Below are 23,749 nucleotides of genomic sequence, written 5' to 3'. Positions count from 1 at the left end.
CTATATTAGCTTATGGCGACACAGGACAGGATTTTGCTGTTTCCTGTATAGGCTATAGAAGCCTAATGGCGCAATCGATCCCCAAGAGGGGCCTGTTCTATGCATTTATATTGCCAAAGCTTAAAAGTAGACGTGGAGGTCTTTAAAGGACAATCTGCGCCTCTTAAGGTTCATTCTAGACCACGTAACGTTTATTTACCTTTGATTTTGAATAGCTTACTGTATTGCGGCGGGATACGAGGCAGCTGCGCTAACTTCTGGATCGGCAGGTTACCTCCCCAGAATTCCCTCCCCGGTGGATTTGTGGTGAGACATGTTGCACGTTTGCGCCACATGCGCATAAGGAATTAAAAAGTACTTCCTGCGTGCTCCAACCGCTACTTCCCTGCGGCCATCTGCAGACCATCTATCTCCCCATATACGGCCATTTCAAAGTCTTCGGCATCAGATATAAATTAGTGAAAAAAAAATCTAAACACGATTTCTTAGCGAACGCTTGTGATTATTAAACCTTAACACGATTAGATTCTGTCCAAGCGCGCACGGCACAGATAAAGCAGCTGTGAACGTTTTCATACCGTGAGGCTCGTAAAAAGTCAAAAAGTCTACAAACACTGCGGCCGCTATTACAAAACCATGATGCGTTTCGTGCGACTGCGATTTCTCTAGTGTGGAGAGAAGATATGAAAAAAGAAACCTTCACACTCAGTCTCGCTCACACGCATGCATACATACATACACACGCACGCACTTTAAAAACCCTAATGAGAACAATCTGTCTGGAACTGTCCCAGGCACACTCAGACAGAGGGGAGGAGTGTTTGTGTGTGAGTGAGAGAGAGTGAGAGAGAGATGGGGGGAGCAGCTGAAGGTTTCTTTTCCCTTCTTTTCTTTCCCACACCGGTCCAGCCATTCTTCATCTCACAAAAGAACCTACGGCATACGGTGGGAAGATAGCAGACACTCCAATCCTGCAAAGCTCAGAGTTCCTTCAGGCTTCTGTTTAGGGCATTTGGCCTCATCTGCAACTCCAGGCAGCTCTCATATGTGACTACAATTCATAAGGTATGTGGAGCAAGTTTATTTATTTCTTCTCTCTTCCGTTTTGTTTCAAGTCATGAGTGGAGTGAATTCAAAGGAATGGCTCATGCTGCAAAAGCTGTTTTAATGTTGGAAATGCATATTACACAGACTGACTTAGGCCAATAGAAAACGAAGAAGAAACATTTCTTGCTTGGTCAAAAAATGCATTCCTCACTAGATCACAGTTTACTTTGGAAAGTTAATCCAGCTGTGCTTTGAGCTTGGTGATTTGCATTAAAGGAAGTCTGCATGCTGTGAAGCACTTTTGTCTAAATTTGGAAAACCTTTGATACTGGCTGGAGGACACTGAGGGGAAAAGACTGATCACTGCAGACTGCTGAAGATTTGTTCTCTTCTCAATGCTAGCCCTCTACCCCCCCCCCCTCTCTCTCTCTCTCTCTCTCTGTGTGTGTGTGTGTGTGTGTGTGTGTGTGTTGGGATGAAAGGGGGCATTACCTGGATTCTGTTTCCAGTGTGAACCTTTCACTCAGTAGTAATTGCAGTGGCCTGTTGGAGCAGAAAGAAGTGGTGCTGAGGGAGGGTTCAGCTTCGTTCACACTCCTGCCCTCTTCCACTCAGGCAACTTAAGACTTCTCACCTCTAAATAGCATCAGTTTGACATGGAAAAATGTTATGCCCAATGAAGTGTGGGTTTAACATAAGTGACAGTTTTATGGGACATGGGTTAAAAACTGAGCTTGATTTTTTTTTTTTTTTTTTGGTCCATACACAGGTATAAGTGTGTTTGTTTTGAGAGAAGTACTTGAGGTGAGAGTCATGAAGGGACAGAAAAGTTGAAGGGTCAGTGTAGTTTGCAGGTGAGGTACCAAAAGAGATCATTTGACAGGCATGGAATTCTCATCAGAAAGCTTGCAAGTAGAATCTCTTCTTTAGTAAGGTAGCAACAGAAGGTTTCAAACACCGATCATATCACAGTAAAAACTGTAACCACTAAATGTACAATATATATGTTTACTGTGTTTTTATGGTAACTAGCACAGATGTCTTTATTGCCATTTATCTCAGAACATGTAATCACAAATACTATTAAAATGTAAAAATTAATTCACAGCCCGCTCTTGTCTTAAATGTATGAAGTTTGTAGGTAAAATTGATCATTAGAGTGTCTGCATTTTTAAACGGTATTTGATATACTTTGGTATGTTATCAATTAAATGTTTTTGATATTGTTCTCTGGTTTTTTTTTGTTTGTTTGTTTTTTTTTGGGGGGGGGGGGTAATTTGAGCACAGGTATCTGGAGGATTGGAGGATGGCACTCTCAGTGTTTTTCCACATCATCACCTGGTCTGTTCTCCTGTGCTGGACAGGAACCAGCCATGCCACCCAGGTTATCTCCAGCCCATCCTTGGAGGGTAGTGGCTACTGGGAACCCAACAAGTCCAACTTGCAGCCCAGTCCCAGTGTCCTCTCCCCCAGCCCAGAACCTCCAGAGCCCACAGCTGTCACTGTGGAGGAGGAGGACCCTCAGATCAAGCGGTACCTCCTGACTGAGGTGGTGGACTTCTTGCAGGAGAACCTTTTTCTTATCCTGGTCATCACCTGCCTGCTTGTTATCATCATCTTCCTCATCTGCTCAGCTGTGGTGCTGAGCCAAAGGAGGAAGACAAGTTCCTACTACCCCTGCTCCTTCCCTGCCAGCATGTACGTCAATGAAATGGACAAGATGGGAGGCATGCGACTCTTCAGTGAGGTGCCTGAGAAAGTGTCCGGAGGCCTGGTGGAGGAACCTGTCTGCTCGGCCAATCAGCTCCAGGAGGACATCATCCTGGCCACCCGGAACCTCCGCACCCCAACTAAAGCCCCATGGAGGGAGGAGAAGGATGGGAAGCCAGCCAACATCCCGCCTGGCGAAGAGGAAAAGAGGTGTGTAGCCAAGGAGGAGAGTGGGGGAAACTTTCATGAGCCAGAGGAAAAGAAACAAGCGCAGCACATCTGTGACAAGGCCAAGGAAGAGACAGGCTCCGGAACATTCCAGGACGCTACGTCTGTTTGCCACATGGAAAATCGTGACCCTTCCAGCTCTGACCTCTCTCCAGAGAGCGAATATCCATCTGGCTCAGACGAGCTGAGGGCCCAGAGGGACACAGACAAACAGGAAGTCCCTGCTTCAGCCACACCGTTCATCAGCGAAGAGAAAACAGTGTTTTAGTCAGGACGGTTTTTCCAGTCTGTTTGCAGACAGTTTTTTCCAGACTTTGTTTCCAGACAGTTTTTCAAGCCATGAAAGAAATATTTGGACACAATTACAAGTACATGTCTCAGATGGCATGTAACATGCAAAGTGTGTGATGTGATGTGGTCTTTTGTAGGCTATATGGATTTTCGAATCACCATTGACTTTAAACATAATACTGCATACCAGTAGAGCTATTCTATGTTAAATGTGCAACTCATTACAACAACCACTACAGCACAGTTTTTTATTTGCTCTCTACCTGAAGTTAATTTGGATAAGTATCTATGACCAGTAGAAGCACCTGAGAGAGTAGAACCCTTATAAAGTACTTATAATTTAATCATTTCATCATTATTTAAATTCTGTAAGATTATGAACTGTAGACTGAAGGTATTTGCACAAATCTAAAGTAATAAGTGATATAGCAGAATGTTGGGAAATTTGTGGGGCAAAAAATGGTACAATATTTACATATCAACAACAGCCACATCATTTGAAGTCGCACTGTACTCCACATCTGCAGGATAAGCTGCGGGTTTGCTTCCAACAGCTTCTCCAGGCCTTATAAATGATAGTGAGAGCAACAAACACGTCCTCTTGCTACCCAGTTAAGGAGATGTATGTGTTCTAGATGTAGAGCCTTCCCTTGAGACAGACTGTTGTATAAATACCCCAACTCAAAATGTTTCCACTGAGGAGTGAGAGATACTGCCCAGGTCAGTCCGGAGCCGTGCTGAAGTCGCACCTTTTCACACTGTGTAGTCCCCCTAAATTCAGCTCTAAAGTTCTCATAGCTTCCTCATTTTAAAACATGTGTTAATTATAATGTTTTAATCTATGCTTTGCCCACAGAGTTAACATAAAATAAGTAACCTTGAAAACTGCAATCCTCTAAAAAAGGTTCACTGCAGTTTTATTTGTAAGATTTAAAAATAATTATTTTTAATCTATATAAGTTTAAAAGATGGTTAATGCACATTAGATCAGCTGCTTTCTCTGAAAGGTAACCTGATAAGATAACCTGCCTTTCAGACCGATAACCTGCCTTTCTAATATGCTCAAGCTTGATTCCTTTCACTGCAATCACCAGCATGATTGGGTACTGAGTTGTGTCATCTATTGGCAAATACTATTATAAGGACAGTTCAAACTAAATGATTAAATAGCAAGCAGAAACCATAAACATGTGCAGCACCTGCAGCATATATTGCTTGCATGAGATCAGATTAGATTTTTTATTTCTGATCAAATTGGCGTTTAGATGAGCCATCAGACTATGATTACAGAGCGACTAAAGAAAGATGTTTCAAAAATGCATCAACTAACAGATCATATAAGCAGTTACATATAAAAAACATTAAACCAGATTTGATTACTTTTGTAACTATGTTAGATTTGATTTACTACAACTGCTAGCAGTAATGTTATCCCATACTTTAAAGTGCCTGAAAGAAACATATTAGGAAAGTGTCTTCCTGCCTCAACTTCATTTGTTCTCCAATTTAAGCACATGCACACTCTCTTTGAAAACTAATTCCAAAATGATTAAATGTTTTTGGAAATATTCAAGAAAAAAAAAACCTCACCCCTGAGCTGTAAATAAATATACACATTTATTTCAACACCTCTATGTATATTATGACCCAAAATTAGTTTTTACATCACTAAATACAAATTATGTATTATTACATTTAAAGCATTCAGAAGACACTATAATCTTGAGTGAATTTTGCATTGATCAGTATAGCAGTATGTGTGCATACTGGGAAACCCATAATGATTGTGTTGTTACTACCATAATGTACAAGATGAGCTACAGTGTGCTAATATGACAATGTCTGATGTCTGAGAGACATTAGTATAACTCAACAATGCCTGTATGGATAAACTGAAACAGTAATGTGGTCAGTGCTTTCCTACTTGTGTTAAAAAAAATATTACAGTAGAAGGGCTGTGGAAGGCCACACTACAAAGGGAAGAGAGTGACTGGGGCCTGAAGGCGCCGCCTATGGCTGGCTTCCATTAATGATCACCCTTCTCTTGCTTCAGACAGCAGTCAGCCACAGCTGCCCTACCTAACAGCCACAGCCTTACCTAACAGCATTACCTAACAGCCTTACCTAACAGCCTTACCTAACAGCCACAGCCTTACCTAACAGCCTTACCTAACAGCCTTACCTAACAGCCTTAGCCTTCACTGCAAAGAGCAGCAGAGACCTGCTTAACAATACAGTGGACATTTATTCCATGAATGAAAACATTTTATATGTACATTTTTATATATTATGACAAATATTGTATTATCCTATAACTGCATTAAATGATGTCATCACATTTTATCTGACACATTTTTTCATTTATAATAGAGGGTTTGTAACAGCCTGAATTTGTTTGTCTATGCTACAGATCACCCTAGATGGAGAGAAGCCCAGAAACTGCACATAAATCACGACGATGATTCTTACATAATGGGTCAAAACAGAAAATGACTTAATACAAACACTGTATTTAAGAAGTCCTAAAGACAAGTACACAAATATCCAAAACACTGAGATCCAGCCAGAATGTGTCCTTACTTGAGCAGTGCGGTCAGAACAGGCAGGCTCTGTCAGCAATATCAGTGTAGCAGCTTCATCCCCAAGTAATTACCATGATCTTCAGAGACATGATCACATTTCACAACCCAGGGTGTGAGCAAAACCAAAAGTAAAAGGACATACCGTATGCAGTAAACAGTACATGGACAGTTATAAGCATATGCACTATATAGTAAACAATAAATGGACAGCAAAAGTGTAAATGAACAGTATGTAGTAAACAGACAGTTAAAAGAGTATACATTACACAGCAAACAGAAAATGTACAGTTAAAAGAGTATCTGAAACACAGCAAACAGAAAATGATGTCCTACACTTCTCTGGCATAATTATTTGTTTGCCTGAAAAATGTTTATCCTCCTGTTATGCATTACTAGTGGAAAGCAGTTTAGGGAAATTCAAAAATGACACAAAATGGAAACTCACTTGAAGTTTCATGACATCTCACAGGAGCACCTGGCCATCCTGAACCCACATTCCTTGCCTTCAAATCCAAAAGAGCCGATGTTCCTGTAGTTTTCATAATAGCCAACAAGCTTCAAAAGCCAAAAGAAGATGAACACACATAATGCACATGGGCATTACATATGAGTTCAACAAAACACAAAGCAAGTCAACATGATATATCAAAAGATGGCACAGGGACACATTTTGCATGACTGGTCAAAATCTCCCTTACTTCCAGATTGTCCCAACAAGAAAATTAGTAGTGAGTCATTGTTAAGTCTCTTTGCTTGATAAGAGTAAGGTTTTATGGAGACAGCAGTTTCATATCTCTTCATGTTATACATGATTCCAGTAAATGATGTAAGATCAACAGAACATCAAGCATTTCTGTACAGTTTTATGATGCACACTGTAAGTCCTCATATCTAGGACTGAATTTTTTTTTATTGCTGATAAAAGCAGAATACATTAACTCCTCCTCACCCCATGGTAACAGGAATTATGTGCTTTCTTTTAGGACCCATCAGAAAGAATGCATATGTTGGCATCATTGCCTGTCCCTTGGTGAGTGGACTTCTAGTAGGTATAGCGACCAACCTTTTGCACATAGTAGTTTTGTGGGAGTAAAGCATGTTTTTTTAACAATTTGAGCCACCAAAATCTTTTGGCAATTATTGTGGAATCTAAAAGAAAACACTTTTGTGTTTTGGTATTTGGCATTTGTTGCATGGGGTAATGAAACCCCATGGGGCAATGGAGTAATGAAACATGCAACAGATGTTTACTCCTATGTTTACTTAAATTTTCAGTGGAATGTACTTTCATTTCAAACCAATATCAATTTATACTTGTAATTATTTAAAAGAACACTAAATATTTTTTACAAATATTAGTTGAAATAAAAGGAAGCAGCAAGCAGAATGCTGGCTTAATCATAGTGCTCCCAACTTCACTACATTAATTATCTGTTTTCTTTATCCTAAAATGGCCAACCAGCTCTGTGTGACTGGCAAGCATTTGTGGTTGCTAGACCAGATCTGAAGAAACTCCTAACTTTCCTTCTGAGACGTCCAACAACATGGCCAAGTATATTGCCACCATAATTCACAATTCTAAAACAAATGTAAACTGTGAACTTTTGCAAATCAACACCATCTGTATTTGGGGAACTCTTGGCATTAATGGACAATAATCAGTGATACTGAAGGGAGACAAAGTGATAAGAAACTACAGTTGAACCCACCAGCACATTAGAATGAAAAACAGGCAAAAGCTACATTTCATTAGGGCACCAGAGAGCTCAGAAAGAGATCACATCATATTTCGCATCCCTTCCTCAGATGCATATGTCAGCATGGTTTATACACATCCTCTCCTAGCTTGATTGTAGGGGTGTGACAAAAGCTGATGGCTGCAACCATACCCAAGTATGCCCTGACCACCAGACCAAAGAGCCAGTTCTCTAGCACAGCAGCCAGAGCACACATTTTACATTTTACCTTGAGTGGCCCTACCATCGCCCTACCTACTTCTTCAGGTCTCCAATGGTCTCTGTCAATTTCCGAAGGTGAAGCCAGTGTGATGGAGACCGTAATTATCTGAAGGAGAGCGTGGTGTGATGGAGACTGTCAGTCAGGAAGGTGACATAGGTGCTCTGGTTTCTGTGCCAGTAAGGTGGCTCTTTGCTCTGGTGGACAAGACGTGTTTATTGTCTTTTGGACCTAGGTTTTGAGACCAAGGTATGGTTGTTTCCCTCAGCCTTTGTCACAAGGGGAAACAGAACCTTTTTTTAATGGGCATAACCTCCCCACTTTAATTGAGAACCAGCATGAATATCTCGATGCTCCTATCACAGAGGTGGAAATCGAGGAAGTGACTGAGAAAACACCATTTGGTAAAGCACCCAGACCAGACGTATTTATGGTTGAATTTCTATATCTATAGAAATTGATGGTTGAATTTCTGAATATCTAAGGGGCCTGTTAGCAAGTGTCTATGGCTCTGTATACACTCCACCCCAAAGCATAGATGGACTTATATCAATAAAAAAATAATCTGGACATGAGGCTTCCTGTTGCTTCAAATGAAATAAGTGCTAAGAGTAAATCAGCTTTAAAGGCCACTTGGGAAAAGGGCCAAGATGCTCATTTGATGTGAAAGATTTGGACAAGATCATTATCACTATTTAGCAGATGTCACAAGATATCATGGACAGCTCATTCAGTGTAAGATAACAGGTCCTGCTGGACTCTTCAGTGGTTGTGAGGTTGGGGTTGAGGGCCTCTTCCTCCTGCTGGCAATGCAAAGTAGAGGAGGGCACCCTGCTCCCCATGCTATGGTTCTGCCCTAACAATCGACCTGCATGATTATATCTTGAAGATTATTGATGTGCAGTTTTTTTAATTTTTTTTCCTAATTTGTATGTCCTGGAAGATCCTTGTTCACTAGGACACATTAATTAAGATGTCTCCTGCTGGGTTCAGATGGGGATTATGCTCGCTTGACAAATTATAACGAGACGTGGTCGATCTATTCAGGACTGGCTCCTAGAGCTGAGCAAAGTGGTCACCCTTAAAGAATTGTCCTTCAGGTTGTAGGAGAAGTTGGACCAGTAATATAAAAAATATGGGAAATTACTTGAATGGTGTACTGTGAAATAATCAATGTTGTGTTATTATATAAATGTAAGGGACACTGTAATGGGTTGATAAGAGCTGCTATTTTATTTGTTCAGAAATGCCCCTTTCCCTTCTATGAGTCCAGTAATCATTCATACTTTCATTAGATAGCATACTGTAAAGGTTTATCTTAGTTAGGTGAAAAATCATCACTATTTTTAGATGTCTTTAGCTTGTATGCATTTCCTACTTTACAAAGAAAATTTTTACATTAATTTCACCCAATATGTCCATAGTAAACAAAACAGGAACAATAGCTGCATTTCCGCGTCTTTCAACAGAAACATTAAAAAGAGAACATGTAATTTCTAATGAAGATTTTCAAGTCAGGCATGTTAAATATAGTAACATCAGACATGCTGTATGTCCAGGACCCAGAACAAGTCTTCCAATCTGATTGCACTGGCCAAGGTGGCTCCTTGGATTTCTGCTCAGCTGAGATCATTCTGAAATCCTTCTGTTACGTTGAGAACCTACTCTTCCATTACCAAACTTTTGCCTTCTAACTGAGGTTCAACTGTCTCCTTCCACTTCTAGTTTCAAATTCCTACAATACTGTACTCCGGTGGAAACATACTTAGGTTCTTGATAAATATCCTGCTCCTCCAACCTCACCTCAGATATTCCAGCATCACTGGGCTCTTGCTTAATGGACATGGGACTTGTGTCCATGCAGGGCGAGCTGCTGTAAAAAAAAGAGCCTGGATTACTGGAATTATTTTGAATCACCACTTCAGATCTTCCCTCTTGGACAGTTCGCCTTATCCTGGACCTGATATAAAGGAAGTGGAACACAACAGGGTTACTTTGAACAATTCTTTTTAATTCTTTTGAACAGTTGATACATTTCAGCTATCCAAGTTTTTCCAGACATGTCCAGACACACTGAAACATCTAAAACTTCCACATTTATTTATAGCTCAAATGGACCTGCCACTCACCTGTGATTGTAAAACCAGTTGGTGACTGTGCTGGTTTGGAGACCTAGCTGCAGTGCCAGTCTGTGGGTGGTGTGGTGTGAAGGGTATGGCTCTAGCTGGTAGGCTCTGTTCAGGATTTCCTTCTCTCGAGAGGTGAGCACCACACGAGGCCTTGTAGCCATGATACACAGTCCAAGATCATCCGACAACATGAACCCTATTATAGAGTTCAGGAGAGTAGAAGCATCTAAGATTAACGCATGCAGCATGAGATAAGCAGAGCAGGCTCTTTCATACTCGAATCTGAGAGTTTATGCAGCCTGTAATGCTAGATTTAAGAAAATATAACTAAACCATAGTTATTGTAATATTCTACTATGTGCCCACCTCTGTCACTAGTCCTCTTCATTGCTTTCAGACAATGGACATTTTGAGGGTCTTGGAGCCAAAGGGACATGCGGATGAAAGGTTCTCTTCCCTTTGGACTGAGTTCGCTCCAGGGTTTGGGCCGAGCCAGCAGGTCTGACACAGAGCCCTGCCTCAAGCCCAGAACCTTCTCTCCAAACAGACGCTGTCCTGCCAAATTCAATCACAGGCTTCAAATGAAATACAAAATATTACATTTTAGCCTTATATGATTGTACCCACTGATTTGAAGGTTCCTCATTAGCACTACTCAAATATCAGAGATAATGCTTCATAATGCCATAATACAGGTACAGTTGCTTCCAGAAACTGAAATTTGAGTGTCTCCTGACCATTTTATCCTTCATTAGAATGTTAAAGATATATAGTCAATGTACAATGAATTATTTAAAAGCTGTAAAGAGAGCCGGGATTCAGACACTCACCCAGGTTGTTTTCTGAAAGCATGTCCTTCACTCTTCTGCTGATACTTAAAGTGTCCAGATCAAGGGACTGAGGCACAAGCTGCTGAATGTCCGTGCTGCTGGAGAGATCCGGAAGATCCAGGGACAGGCATTCACCACAGCTCTGGCCATCCTGGACTGGAGCAGGTTGCCAGTTCTCTTTATAGCTTTCTGAAGCCAGATCAAGATGATCCTTTTCTGCAGACACAGAAATCACTTGTATCTTACCTCCTGTGCTATGTGGTTTTCTGCTTAAAGTGTGGGTCTGATTGGTCTCTGAGAACGGAAATGGGAATATGATTGACCTTCTAAAGAGGAGGAGCTGGCAGAAGTAAGCCCAGAGCTTATGGAACAGGAGCCCTCAGCACTGAGCTCACTCCTGACTCTCCTGATGATATTCTGGACAAAGTTAATGGGAGAGCCAGTGCTGAGTGTGCCAAGGTGTGGTGGTGTACAGACTGATCTACTGCTTCCTTCATCTTTCTGCTCCACCCAAGGTTCAGACGTCATGAAGAGTTCACCAGCTGGTCTTCTATGCTGATCCTCTTTGCTCCTTTGGACTTCCATCTCACGTCTCGCCTGCTCTAGCATGCCTTTAATGACATCTTCAGATCTTCTGCCAACATCGTTGTCACCATGAGTCCCATTATTAGTGCTCGAACCCTGGCCTGCCCTTGTTTCTTCATCTGTTAAAAAAATTCTATTTAAGGCTACAAGTAGACATTTATTTCAGGTGCTTCTAGATAACAGTCTTGGACACTGACATTGACATAAATGAGCCATATTCTTATCATTTATGTAAGTGGTTTGTGTGCATATGTTTTTTCACTTAAACACTTAGAATATGATGCATTTATGTTTTAGATTAATACTATATGAATATGCATGAATATCATTATTAGCTGACATGTACAAATATAATAACTTCTATTTTGTGACTGAAGCTTCCTTTTAATCTGTTCAGGAATTCAGAATTCATTCATTTAATCTGTTCAAGAAGTCCTTTATGACATTATCTTAGAGCCCTTCTCCAGAGTGCGGATGACTGGGGATATTCTTCCTAACTGCAAATTGCAAAGAGATGCTGGTGAGGTCAGTCTATGAATGGGCAGTGAAATGTCTATAAATGGTCAGTGAAAGAGATGCCGGTGACATTAGTCTATGTCTGACTCACCCTGCTGCCTGTCTTGAATCATTCTTAGTGCCAGGAAATTCTGGTCATCTGACAAGAAGTTAATCATCCTTAGGAAAGACTCTTTCTCTCTGGTGGTCAGTTCTCTCCAGGGTTTGGGGTGAGCCAGAAACTCAATGGCACTTTCTTGCAAAAGCCCTAAAACATAATGGCCAAACACACCCTGGCTAATGTAGTGCTTCTGCAGCAGATCTCTCACCTGCTGTGTGATTCTGGCAGTGTCAGTCTGGTTCCTGACATCCTCCGAGAACTTCTCTTCCTCAGTGCTCCCACTCTTAGCCCACCCTCCCCAGTCGCTGTTCCCCCTGTATAAGCTGCCCCAAACACTGACCAAATCATTCTCCCACACTCCACAGCCATCAACCCTGAAGGAACCAAAAGACTTGGTTTTCATGCAAAGACAGGGCAGAGCATCGTGGGTTGACAGACAGGAGGGAGAATGTGGACGGACCAATGGTGGAGTTGCACAGATGGTATGAGTGGGATTATTCAATGCCCCTATCCACTCAGTGGAGTAGCAGGGTCTTGAAGATGTCTCCACCTCCTTCTTGATTTCAATACCTAAGAATAATTAATTAATACTTGACATTAACACAAAAAACAAAAACACATTGACACAGACTGTTAAATGGTGCAGATTTCAGTTTTTATTTAAATGTAATTCTTATTTCTTTATTGTGAAGACCAGCAGCAATGCCCTTAATCCCTTAATTATTTCTTTAATAATTGCATAGGATTTCACAGCTAGTCTCAGTCAGCTTACTTGTTCTTCCTTACCTGTCACATTGGGAACTACACTGTCATCATCTGGAGGACTCGGAGAGAGAAGTCCTCCTTGTGCAGCCAGCCCTGCTGTCCCTGAAGCAGGGACAGACAACTGAGGAAGAACACAGTGGGAGGAAGAGAAAGAGAGGAAGATGCAGGGGCTAAACATGTACATAGGGGTTTGAATGCATGCCATAAACTATCCCTAAATAAATCTCAGCTGTAATATGTATTACATTTATAAAGGGTTGGTGACCTAAGAGTTTTTCTTTTACCCTTTCCAGTGAATCAAGTAACCTGGATCACACTGGGCCTAGTTGTCAGAGAAGGTTAAATTAAATCTGCTCACTTACTGATAAAGGGTGACACTGTGCTGACAGCCACTTCCTCTCTCTAAGTGTCCTAGTGGTGATGTAAACAAATGTGAATGAGTGAAATGATTTGTGTGGTTTGAGGAATAAGACATGGGGAGAGAGGTGTTAAGTACTGATTGAGACCTCAGTTCTTCTTTGATCCTTTCGTAATCAAGCTGGGAGTCCAGTTTAGCCTTGAGTCTCTAAATGTACACACACACACACACACACACACACACACACACACACACACACACACACACACACACACACACACACAAACAAACAAAGGCACATGCATACATAAACACATGCAAAAATACAGTGTTAGCATATTGACAAAGGTTTACATTTGCTTTTTTATTATTATCAACACACAGCGAATTAAACCAGCAAGTCACTTACCTCTATATCCTCCATCTTATTGACTAGCTGTTGTTGAAGGCATGAGATATGATTGGCTGTGTTTTCCTGGGCTGCCTGTAGTGTGAGCTGAAGCCTCTGCACTTCCTCTCTGAGACACAGAATCTCACAGTTCCTCTTAGCAACCATGTTTTCCAGTTCCACATCAGAGTAGCTCTGAATTACACATTTATCAAACCGATGGTGTTTTTAAATGTTTGAAAATAAAATTTACCTATAGACATTAATGTACATTAATGTATAGCATTAATGTACTTTGTCAAGAAAGCTTTGTATAAATCTTATTTATAACACTAAGCATCATACATCATTCAAAACATTTAACTTATCCTCATTCTTTACTAATATTTTAATAATATTTAAATATATTTTGTATAGTAGATTTAAATATATTGTAATAATATATTAGTTAAATTACTCCAAGAAATTCATATCAATAACGATTATGAGTCATTTACAAGATTGTAAAGTAAAACATAAAGTCCCCCCAAATGTGACATTACCATACTGTTGCAGAGGATGTAAAAACAAGGTCTTGCTTTTTTGGGCCACAATATCTTCACAATATCTTCACCATATGTCCACGATATGTCCACAATATTTCCACGATATCGACCCTCCTTGTGTATATTCAATCAGATAGAGATAATGAGATTCACCATTAGGGGGAGTGTTATCAATAGAAATCATGACAGAACATTGAATGAAAATGAATTCCTAGCACCAGCACTTATCTGACTAATACTGCAATTCCCATATACACCATTATTGGGCAACGTTGCCAGATTTTCTGATCATCTCTGAGGCATGTTGACATGTTGCTTTCATGCACTAGTGATGCATTGCATGTGTATATGTGTGTCTAGAGCAAATATTACTATAGTTAACTATACAACAGTTAATGTTTGCACACACACACACACACACACACACACACACACACACACACATAAAAACAGATCCAGCTCCACCTTCTTTTCTTTCTGGGTCAAAGGGCAAAAGTCAACCCCCCCATTCACTTTCTCCCTGCTGTACTTACTCCCTGAAAACTATATGACATCTGTCCAGGCTTCAAATCAACCCAACTCCATCCAAACAACTGACTTGTCAACAAGGAAAAATTATTTATCAAAAATGCATCCATATGCCAAAACCAATCAATCTTCTTGACTAAAAAGTAACATACACAGAACCTGAAACAATATAAAACCTAATCTCTCTATCCCATATCCTTCTGAACAACCTGGGGGATCAAAGTGTTCCACAACAAAAAGTTAACATGATCATTACATTCCTGTAAGAGGCAGCTTTGTATACAAGCCCTACCGTGTCTCAGTAATGATGGTTCAGTCCTTTCCTGGATGCACTCAAATGAAGGACAGACAGATACTCTCGCTCTGACTACACCAGGCTGAGCTCTCCAAAGCACTGGGATATGCCCAGAGGTAGCACTGAGGCAAAGCGAGGGGGAGCGAGGGAGTGAATGGTAGAGCTACAATCAATACTAACCATCAATACCTCTATCTATCACACTCATCAATACCCTGCGAAGAAAGAAAGACATCTTGCAATCAATTGATCAGTAGATCGGTCGCAAAAAATAATGGTGTGTGGATCTGCTGATCAATATATCAAAAGGGGTTCATTTTGCCAAAGCCATACGATGACTCTTAAAGCCATACGATGACTGTTAAGATCCCACATTTTTTGGAAGACATAGTATTCTTTAAAAAAAAAACTTTTTTTAAAGAACTAAAAACTAAAAAGTTTTATTCTGGTAAAATTATTTTTACTTAAATATCCATCAGTTATTAAACTTGCAGTCTTAAGTACAAATTACAGTCTTAAGCACTGACTCTTTATCATTGCTCTAATATTTGTACAGATTACAATACTTTCCTATACATGTAAAGTTCATCTTGGGGTTTTGTGATTGTGGCTTAATACAAATAACTATGGGCCTTAACTAGGCTATATGTAACAATTTATAGTAGACCTATATAGAGTGAATTTGGGCATTCCATTCCAGTCATATGCCACAATGTGCAGGGTGCTTTGAGAGTGTTGAGTATTTGCAACAATTTGAAACCTATGAAATAAAATGATTTATATTTCTTGCTTCTCCCCAATTTCACCTGATTAGAAAAAAAGAAAAAAAATCCTGAAAAATGCATATGACAAAATTACTACTGTAAAAGGTATATGACAAACTTTGAAAATTTGTTGCAACTTCCCAGAATGTCAATACAATCATGAATCCAGACAAGACAGGTTTCCTAAAACCATCATAACACACACACACACACACACACACGCACACACACACACACACACATACACACACACACACACACACACACACACACACTGGAAAAAACAAAAAACAAATGTGCATTCAAAATAACTAAAAGAGCATACACATAGAGCAATGATAACTGAGGCCTATAGTAATATCTTTACAGACTGTAAACTTATCAGTTTTATGTATGAAATTGTTTTTTTTATTAATGTTTATATTAATCTATATTCTAATGTATCTTCCATTTTGTGCTGCCTGCTCTCGGTAGATCTGCTATGACCTTTGCCACAATGGAAAATCGATTGCATCGATCCTATTGACATGAACGAAAATATTGTCCACAGTGCTTTCGTATTAGCTGTAATGATTTTTCTCTCGGCTGAGCAGATAATGTTGCCCTGGCAACCCCCTATCAAGGGATGACCTATGAGATATTTGCAAATGTTAAAACAACAGAGAGGTTTGGGTTTCTAAACTTTTTGAAGTTCGCCTCATCACTTTCTGCGATAAATAAAAACATTTAAAATATGATACGTTTTGTCCACCGTAATATTTTCTCTTAAATGACACGCGATTATCTATCAACAAGAATATTTCTACATAGAAGATAAAGATACTGCCCATTAAAAAGACGTCAGTAAGTTACGAGGGTTTGCTAGTCTTATATCAATTCAATACACAGGTACGTTAGCTTACATTGTTTTGTTTAACTTTATTTTCTCTAACAACTTCATTCAAATGATTCAAATCCATGTAGGACATAATGTAGGATTTGGAACATTTTTACTTGACAGCGTGATTTTCAATAAAACTGTAGACCCATATTACCTTATATGGCATAGCAACTTGATGACAGATTGACGACACTGCTTCATTGTTCTCTTAGTGTCTTCTCAGGTGGTTTGGTCATTATTCTTTTAAAACTGTTTTTACTTTAATATTCATCAGTTACTAATCTTAGTACAATCTCAGTACAATATACTCTTTAGTATCCTCTAATATTTTCTGAATACATTTCTGTTTTAGTCATGTAAAAGCCCTCTTGAGGTTTTGTGATTGTATCTTAATACCTATCTGAGCTATTTATAACAATATATATTATATAGTAGATCTATAGAGTGACTCTGGGCAAGCAGACCAGTCATATGCAATAATATGTAGGGTGCATCGAGAATAGTGTTTGTGATGAGTATTTGTGATTATTTGAAGGTCTATCTTATTATTCACCCAGGCTAGAGCCATCCCATCCTAAGTGTGCAACAATGGCTACATTTGTCTGAGTATTATTAGTACTAGATTATCACACACACACACACACACACACACACACACACACACACACACACACACACACACACACACACACACACACGTGTTGAACAAAGCATTAACAGCTATTTGAGTCTGAAACTCAGAATAACCCTGTTAAGACAACTGGAGTAAAGAGAGACACGGAAGGAATGTGTTGGCAGCGGTAGATAGTTAAAGAAAGAAACATAAACAAGCATCATAAACTTTACTAATAAAACTACTATTTGACTGTTAGACTAAAGGCTATTAAATTGAACAGCCCATTGTCATACTGACTGAAATGTCTGGTCCTAGGCTATTAGGCTTTTAGTATTCCTGCTGCATACTAAAACACCAACATAACAGTGTAACACCACTAGTGTTTAAAAAAACCGTCGTACCTAAAAATGTAAAGCTTATGTCGTACAAATTAAGTTTAAACAGATTTTAAAAGACAATCGGTCTAACTGGACTACGTATTCAGCTGTAAGCAGACTCTTGATTGCTAGACGAATTTGTAGATGTTGTCTCACTAAGGCTGGCTGTACAAAAATCCTGCTCTTGCTACGGGCTCCAGCTTCACTACCTTCCTTGATACAACATACACTACAATCAGATGAGGTCCTTGAGGGCAACTCAAGTCTAATTGCCACAATCAAGAAAGCCCGCCAGCGATGTCAAGTGCCCGTTCGTCTTTCCAGTGTTTGCTTGCATCAGGTAAAAATGGAAAATGCGAAGCAGTTGGCTAGCACCGCTAAATAGCTAACGAATGTGTGAATGCAAGTTATGCAAGCGCGCCAGCCCAACAATGTTTCTCTGACAGGTTAATAATGAGTTCGTATTATACAATGCTCCTTGGGCATTAGCGTGTTATATTTTACACCATAGTATCAAGAGGCTTGTTTCCTGTTTTGAAAGTTACTTAATCAGGTCTTAACTATATCTTTCACTGCTTAGATCCCGTCATGCCGCAGCCCAATTAGGTTCCAGTGGGTTATGATTCTTAAAAAAAAAAAAAAAAAAAAAAAAAAAAAAAAAAGGTCTGGAGTTTAGGAAGCTATAAGAGACTTGCCTTTGGAATTTGCAGTGACTCTGTCGTGACTTTATCAAACTGAGTTTGACAGGAGATAAACATAAAGGGAAATCCAAAATGTTCCTAGGGGCTGAGGAGAAAACGTGTTTCATCTTCTCATTAACCTCTACAGCCTCCTGTTATTCTAAAGCACTGTTGTTCCAGCCCTAAGAGCTCCAAGAGTTTTATCTAAGGAGGGGAGACAGAAATGCATACGGCCCCTGTGTCTGGACCTGGATCATCATTTACCTGCCACTTCCTAAAGAGGGCATGGTTTATTTATACCAGCCTGTACAGCAGCACGTGGCACATAAGGCCTACATAAGGCCACTGATCTTGTTCCTCATTGTCCAGCTGCATTTCAGGATTCCCTCAGTGTTCTGCAAGCCTCTGACCTGCTACAGTTATGGTGAGTTGCTAGCTGGCAAGTGCATTGTGATGCATGGGTCCATTAGATATAGACTATATAAAAATAAAGCTTTGTGGCAGTAATGTAGGAAAGAGAATGAGATGTCAGCAGAACGAGGGGCGCTGATGGAGGGCAAACATCACTGAAGGGATGTAATTCTTATGCTCACTTTGTAACAAAATGACGTTTAATATTAAAGAGCACTGGAGATAAGAAGACAAACAGAGCACAATAATGCAGATTGAAACAGTCAGATATCTGGAAGAAGAGGAATAATGTCTATAGGCCTGTTTCCTATCTAAATAGATAAAAAAATGGCATCATATTATGACAGATGGTTAAAGTTCCTCACTTTACTGTAGTGCTGTTTTTCTGGCTCCCAGTATTTCTAGTTTCTAAGAGGTTTTCCTGAAACATCTTTTAAAATAATACCTGCAGGCACCTAAAAAGGCCAAGAAGCGAGCAGTAGAAGGCGCCAACTCCAACGTCTTCTCCATGTTTGAACAGGCTCAGATACAGGAGTTCAAAGAGGTCTGAAGCTCTCATCTCACCTCTGGTTTTCTTTCCTCTTCCATCTCCCACACCTCCTTCCATTTCCCCATTTCTTGCTTGTCCCATTCACTGTCCCCTCCATGTTTGTGTCTCTGCCATCGTCTCCCAGCCTGTCCCTGAGTGGTATGTATAGAATGAGTCTTTGGCAGGGTGCTGTAGTGGTGAATGGTGTCACAATCATAAATCTGTGAAGGCTGCAATAATTACCTGGCATGGAATGATAGCACTGCCTTGTCCAAACCATGAAACCAGAGAGAGTGAGATGCTCAGTAATATTAATGTCAAGACAAGGAATGCTAAACATATTTTAACCATTCACACACACACACACACACACACAGACAGACAGACTAATACATACCAGCACACACTATTGTTGTCTTAGCACTCACACACTCATAACAGTATGTTCTGTTTTTGCAGTTGTATGCTCTCTGAACCGCAGCTTGTGGGTTCTGAGGAACTTGTTTCTGTTTGTTCTGGAAGGCATTCACCATCATGGACCAGAACAGAGATGGCTTCATTGACAAAAATGACCTGAGGGACACTTTTGCCGCTCTAGGTTAGTTTAGGCAAGTTTATTCTACCTACTGAGAGTAGAAATGTCAACAATCAATCAATCAATCAATCAATCAATCAATCAATCAATCAATCAATAGCATGTAGTCTGTTACTTCAGTGCATTTCTACAATAGAGACTATAACAATTTAGAGAATTACTAAACTGTTCAATGTTGTTACTGTTATTACAACAACAAAAAATCTAACTAAAAATATAAGAACTAAACATTTTCACTTCTTAAGCTGCTATTCTTGGAACATTAGTATCTCACAATAAATGCAATAGCTGGGCATTCCCCATTCCCTCGATTTCTGTAATAACAGGTCGGCTGAATGTGCAGCAGGAGGAAATTGATGACATGCTAAAGGAGTCATCAGGGCCCATCAACTTCACCGTGTTCCTCACCATGTTCGGAGAGAAGCTGAAGGGTGAGCACGGGGGAGCTTAGTGAGATGCAACAGTGTGAGAGGCGGTATTATGAGAAAACAGCAACGTAAAGTTACAGTTACTCAGCAGCTTGATTCCCTGTAGGGGCAGATCCAGAGGAGACCATCCTCAATGCCTTCAAAGTCTTTGACCCAGAAGGAAAGGGTGTCCTACGGAAGGAGTTGTGAGTCTTATTACCAGTTGTTTATAATGCTCTGTATGAGTTTGTTTGTGTGAGTGGTCTGCTTTGGCCAAACTGCCAAGTTTCCAAGTCCATAGGTTCCTTACCCAGTCAGAGACCTGCAGCCAGTCCACTATATTGTTCCACTGCAAACTCTAATTCTCTTGAGCAGGTAATCAAGGGCAGTAAAGCCCCATTCAGGTTTGAGGGAAGCTGCAACAGAACAAAAATGTGGACTGGCAGGGAGTTCCTTGAGGACTGGGCTAGGAACCTCTCTTCTAGCAGGGCGGCTGAAGGAAAATTTTGATTATGTTTTTGATTATTTTCCTGTCTAGTGTTGCTGAGATGCTGACCACACAGGCTGACAGATTCTCTAAAGAAGAGGTAAGCACACACATATACACATTTGTGCCTGTAGTGTGTTTTGTGTAGTATATGTTTACTATAATGGTAATATGTACTGCGTAGAATATGTGTGCTATAGTGCTACTGTGTAGTATGTATAGTATGTAATATATGTATGTACTATAGTGGCCATGTGTATGCGTAAGTGTTTGCAGTAGTAAATCAATGAAGCCCGTATCATGATCATCTTCATCCTCATATTTGCTTTCATCGTCAGGTAGAGCAAATGTTCACTGCTTTCCCCCCTGATGTATCAGGGAACCTTGACTACAAGAACCTGGTCCACATCATCACCCATGGTGAGGAAAAAGATCAGGAGTAATGCTAAGATGCTAAGCCCCACCCCTTCACTCAACTAAAATGACCAGGAGTAATGCTAAACCACACCCACTTGCTCAGATAAAATGACCAGGCCAGGGGTAATGCTAAGCCCCACACCTTTGCTCAGCTAAAATGACCAGGAGTAATGCTAAGCCACACCCACTCATTTGGCTAAGGGGATGCAGCTTTCTTCAGCTCATACATAATGTATAATCAGAGCAAAATATCTCACACCTGTGGAGCCCCAACTATTGCATAATTTTCTTGTATAACCATGAATCTTTGCTTTTACAATGAACAAGGTTTACTTTTGTCTTCACGTTTGTCTGAATCCCTGATATACTGATATACCTATCAGTAGATGCTTTGTGAGTAAATGTATGGTCATGCCCTGATTACAAGTGGAAGTTTGAACAAATTGTAGTCATATTTTCACATTGAGGAGATGATAATCATCAGGCCTGTGATTATATTCCCCATTTATATACTTTTTACTGACAGAGAAAGTAATAAACACTTACCATGATGCAGATGAACACTTATTCGGTGTGATTTAGAGTACACAACATTAATTGTGCCAACTTCTGACATAAAGCCAGATGATATATACTAAACATGTACTAAACAAGTACATAAGCCTCATTTGCCATAAGATGTAGTGCATATATAATTTACACAGTTTTCTGGAATAAATATTTATTTTGGGTGTGTAGGGGTGTGCGTGTGTATCACTTATGTGTATGGTATATGTATGAGTAATTGAGTGATTATGTTAACAGGTGCTTCTGGGTTTCCTTTTGATTTTGCTATTTATTTATTTCTATTTATTTATTTCTATTTATTTCTTTTAAAGACAAAGCCTTGCTGTTATTTTTGTGTGCAAGCTGGCATGCTGGCCATAATATTATACATGCTAAAGTACTAAAGAGGAGCACTGGGAATCCTCACACTGATCCTACTGTCATTAACGCCCTAACCTGGCTCCCTCCATCGGCCCCCAAGACCTTGAGGTTAAGCCCTATAGTCAAAGACTCTTGGGTCCCTTTGAAGAGTGATATTTTGATGCATGATATTTGATCATCTGGTTGGACACAGCTTCATGTCTGAGAGTGTAATACTCATAAGAGTATGAAAGCTAGGTTTTCACATATTTTGGCAAAAGAAAAGGTTAACTAAATATACGATACTGGCATGTGTGATGTTAACAAAATTCTATACATAAAATATTTAGACATACATCCTTATGTGCATGTAAATGTACATGCACCATACAGAGTTAGAGACGCAATGGACTGATCTGATTACTTCCCGTTTCTCCCTCTCTGTCTCTCTCTCTCTTGCTCTATATCTCAAAATGCAGCATACATGAGTTAAACAGAGCATTAGCCATGCAGGTAACTTTAATGAGACATGTGGTCCTTCAGGTATATTTGGGGCCCATCTTCTTCCTGGCCTTCCTTTTAGATGCAGGTATGCGGGCAAGTTTACCCTGCTCTTTCTTCAACTTGTGGAGAAGAACGTGCCCATGCAGAGTCTGGTAATCCATTGGTTTCTCAATACCTGCACACACACACACACACACATGAGACCCCGAGAGAAGGAGAACATTGAGCAGCATGTGAAATCACTCAGTCCATGCCAATAAGAGGGGCACCTGCCTCGTGAATGCCTCACCTGGGCATCAGCCTTCTGTACATCGAAGCTGGCAGGAACAGATAGGTTGGTGCCAGTGGGCACTAGGGGGGTAGCAGTGCACGTCTTGCCAGCAGGAGATTCTGGGGCTGCAGATGACGTTCTTCAGCCTGTTTAAACCTGGTCTGCACGTCTGACATCAGCACCTCCAGTAGCCACTCCTCCAGGATATCTGGGGGGTGAAGCAGTAAGGGGGAGAGAGAAGGAGAAGGATGGAAAGATCCATTTATTTACATAATAAATAACCATTTCTGGCATGGCTTCATCAGGTTTAGCCTATTCAGTGATACAGCTGATCATAACACAAATTAAATACTAACATTTTGACAGTCCTGAAGTAAAACAGAAACTAACTCACCATAGCAGTGTAATGAGCAGTGTAGCAGTGTAATGGAAAACATACCAATAAACTGGGTGATATTATAATCTGTGACCTCAACACTGCCGTCCGGCCGATTCATGATGGGCGTGGGGTCACAGTTCAGCTTTTTGAAAAGGTCAGAGATAGCACTTTTCTGCTGATCCAAGACCTTACACACTTGAGTGTTCTTAGCCTGAAGAGTATTGGCTTTCAAACACTTCACCTCCAGCTCAGCCTAAGAGAAACACAGTAGGAAGCATGAGCACACACACGCACACGCACACACACAGGTCATTATAACTTTAGATCATTTAGTGAGGAAGCACTTAGTTTTCTGTGACAAGGACTGCAAATTATTCTGCTGTGAAAATGAAACCCACCGACTCTCAGCAGTATTCATACCTCAAGCTCCTTCAGCTGGACCTTATACTTCTCCTCATACTGCACGTTCTTCAGCTGGACCTTATACTTCTCCTCATACTGCACGTTCTTCAGCTGGACCTTATACTTCTCCTCATACTGCACGTTCTTCAGCTGGACCTTATACTTCTCCTCATACTGCACATTCTTCAGCTGGACCTTATACTTCTCCTCATACTGCACGTTCTTCAGCTGGACCTTATACTTCTCCTCATACTGCACGTTCTTCAGCTCC

The 23,749-nt window shown here is 40.3% G+C and overlaps 2 protein-coding genes across 3 annotated transcripts; both read left to right on the top strand.

The window, feature by feature from the left end:
• The first annotated feature begins 844 nt into the window (after nt 1-844).
• On the top strand, nt 845-5,614 carry tmem119b (transmembrane protein 119b). 2 transcript variants are annotated; one of them, XM_035527680.2, is made up of 3 exons: nt 845-1,065; nt 1,530-1,662; nt 2,335-5,614. In XM_035527680.2, the coding sequence occupies exon 3, from the start codon at nt 2,354-2,356 to the stop codon at nt 3,251-3,253; it is 900 nt and encodes a 299-aa protein (XP_035383573.1). In that variant the 5' UTR covers nt 845-1,065; nt 1,530-1,662; nt 2,335-2,353; the 3' UTR covers nt 3,254-5,614. The 2 variants fall into 2 exon arrangements, with proteins under 2 accessions (XP_035383573.1, XP_026875882.1); XM_027020081.3 differs by lacking the exon at nt 1,530-1,662 and having other exon boundaries at nt 847-1,065.
• Nucleotides 5,615-18,541: 12,927 nt separating this feature from the next.
• myl2a (myosin, light chain 2a, regulatory, cardiac, slow) lies at nt 18,542-21,264 on the top strand. Its single transcript, XM_027020032.2, has 7 exons — nt 18,542-18,594; nt 19,033-19,125; nt 19,633-19,708; nt 20,032-20,136; nt 20,240-20,318; nt 20,651-20,699; nt 20,938-21,264. Exons 1-7 carry the CDS (start codon nt 18,592-18,594, stop codon nt 21,040-21,042), a joined length of 510 nt encoding a protein of 169 aa, XP_026875833.1. The 5' UTR covers nt 18,542-18,591; the 3' UTR covers nt 21,043-21,264.
• The last annotated feature ends 2,485 nt before the right edge of the window (nt 21,265-23,749 follow it).

Source organism: Electrophorus electricus, chromosome 8 (genome assembly GCF_041902795.1).
Source record: "Electrophorus electricus isolate QZ-2024a chromosome 8, ASM4190279v1, whole genome shotgun sequence".
Taxonomy (NCBI): domain Eukaryota; kingdom Metazoa; phylum Chordata; class Actinopteri; order Gymnotiformes; family Gymnotidae; genus Electrophorus; species Electrophorus electricus.
This window is presented reverse-complemented; position numbering and strand designations above follow the sequence as displayed.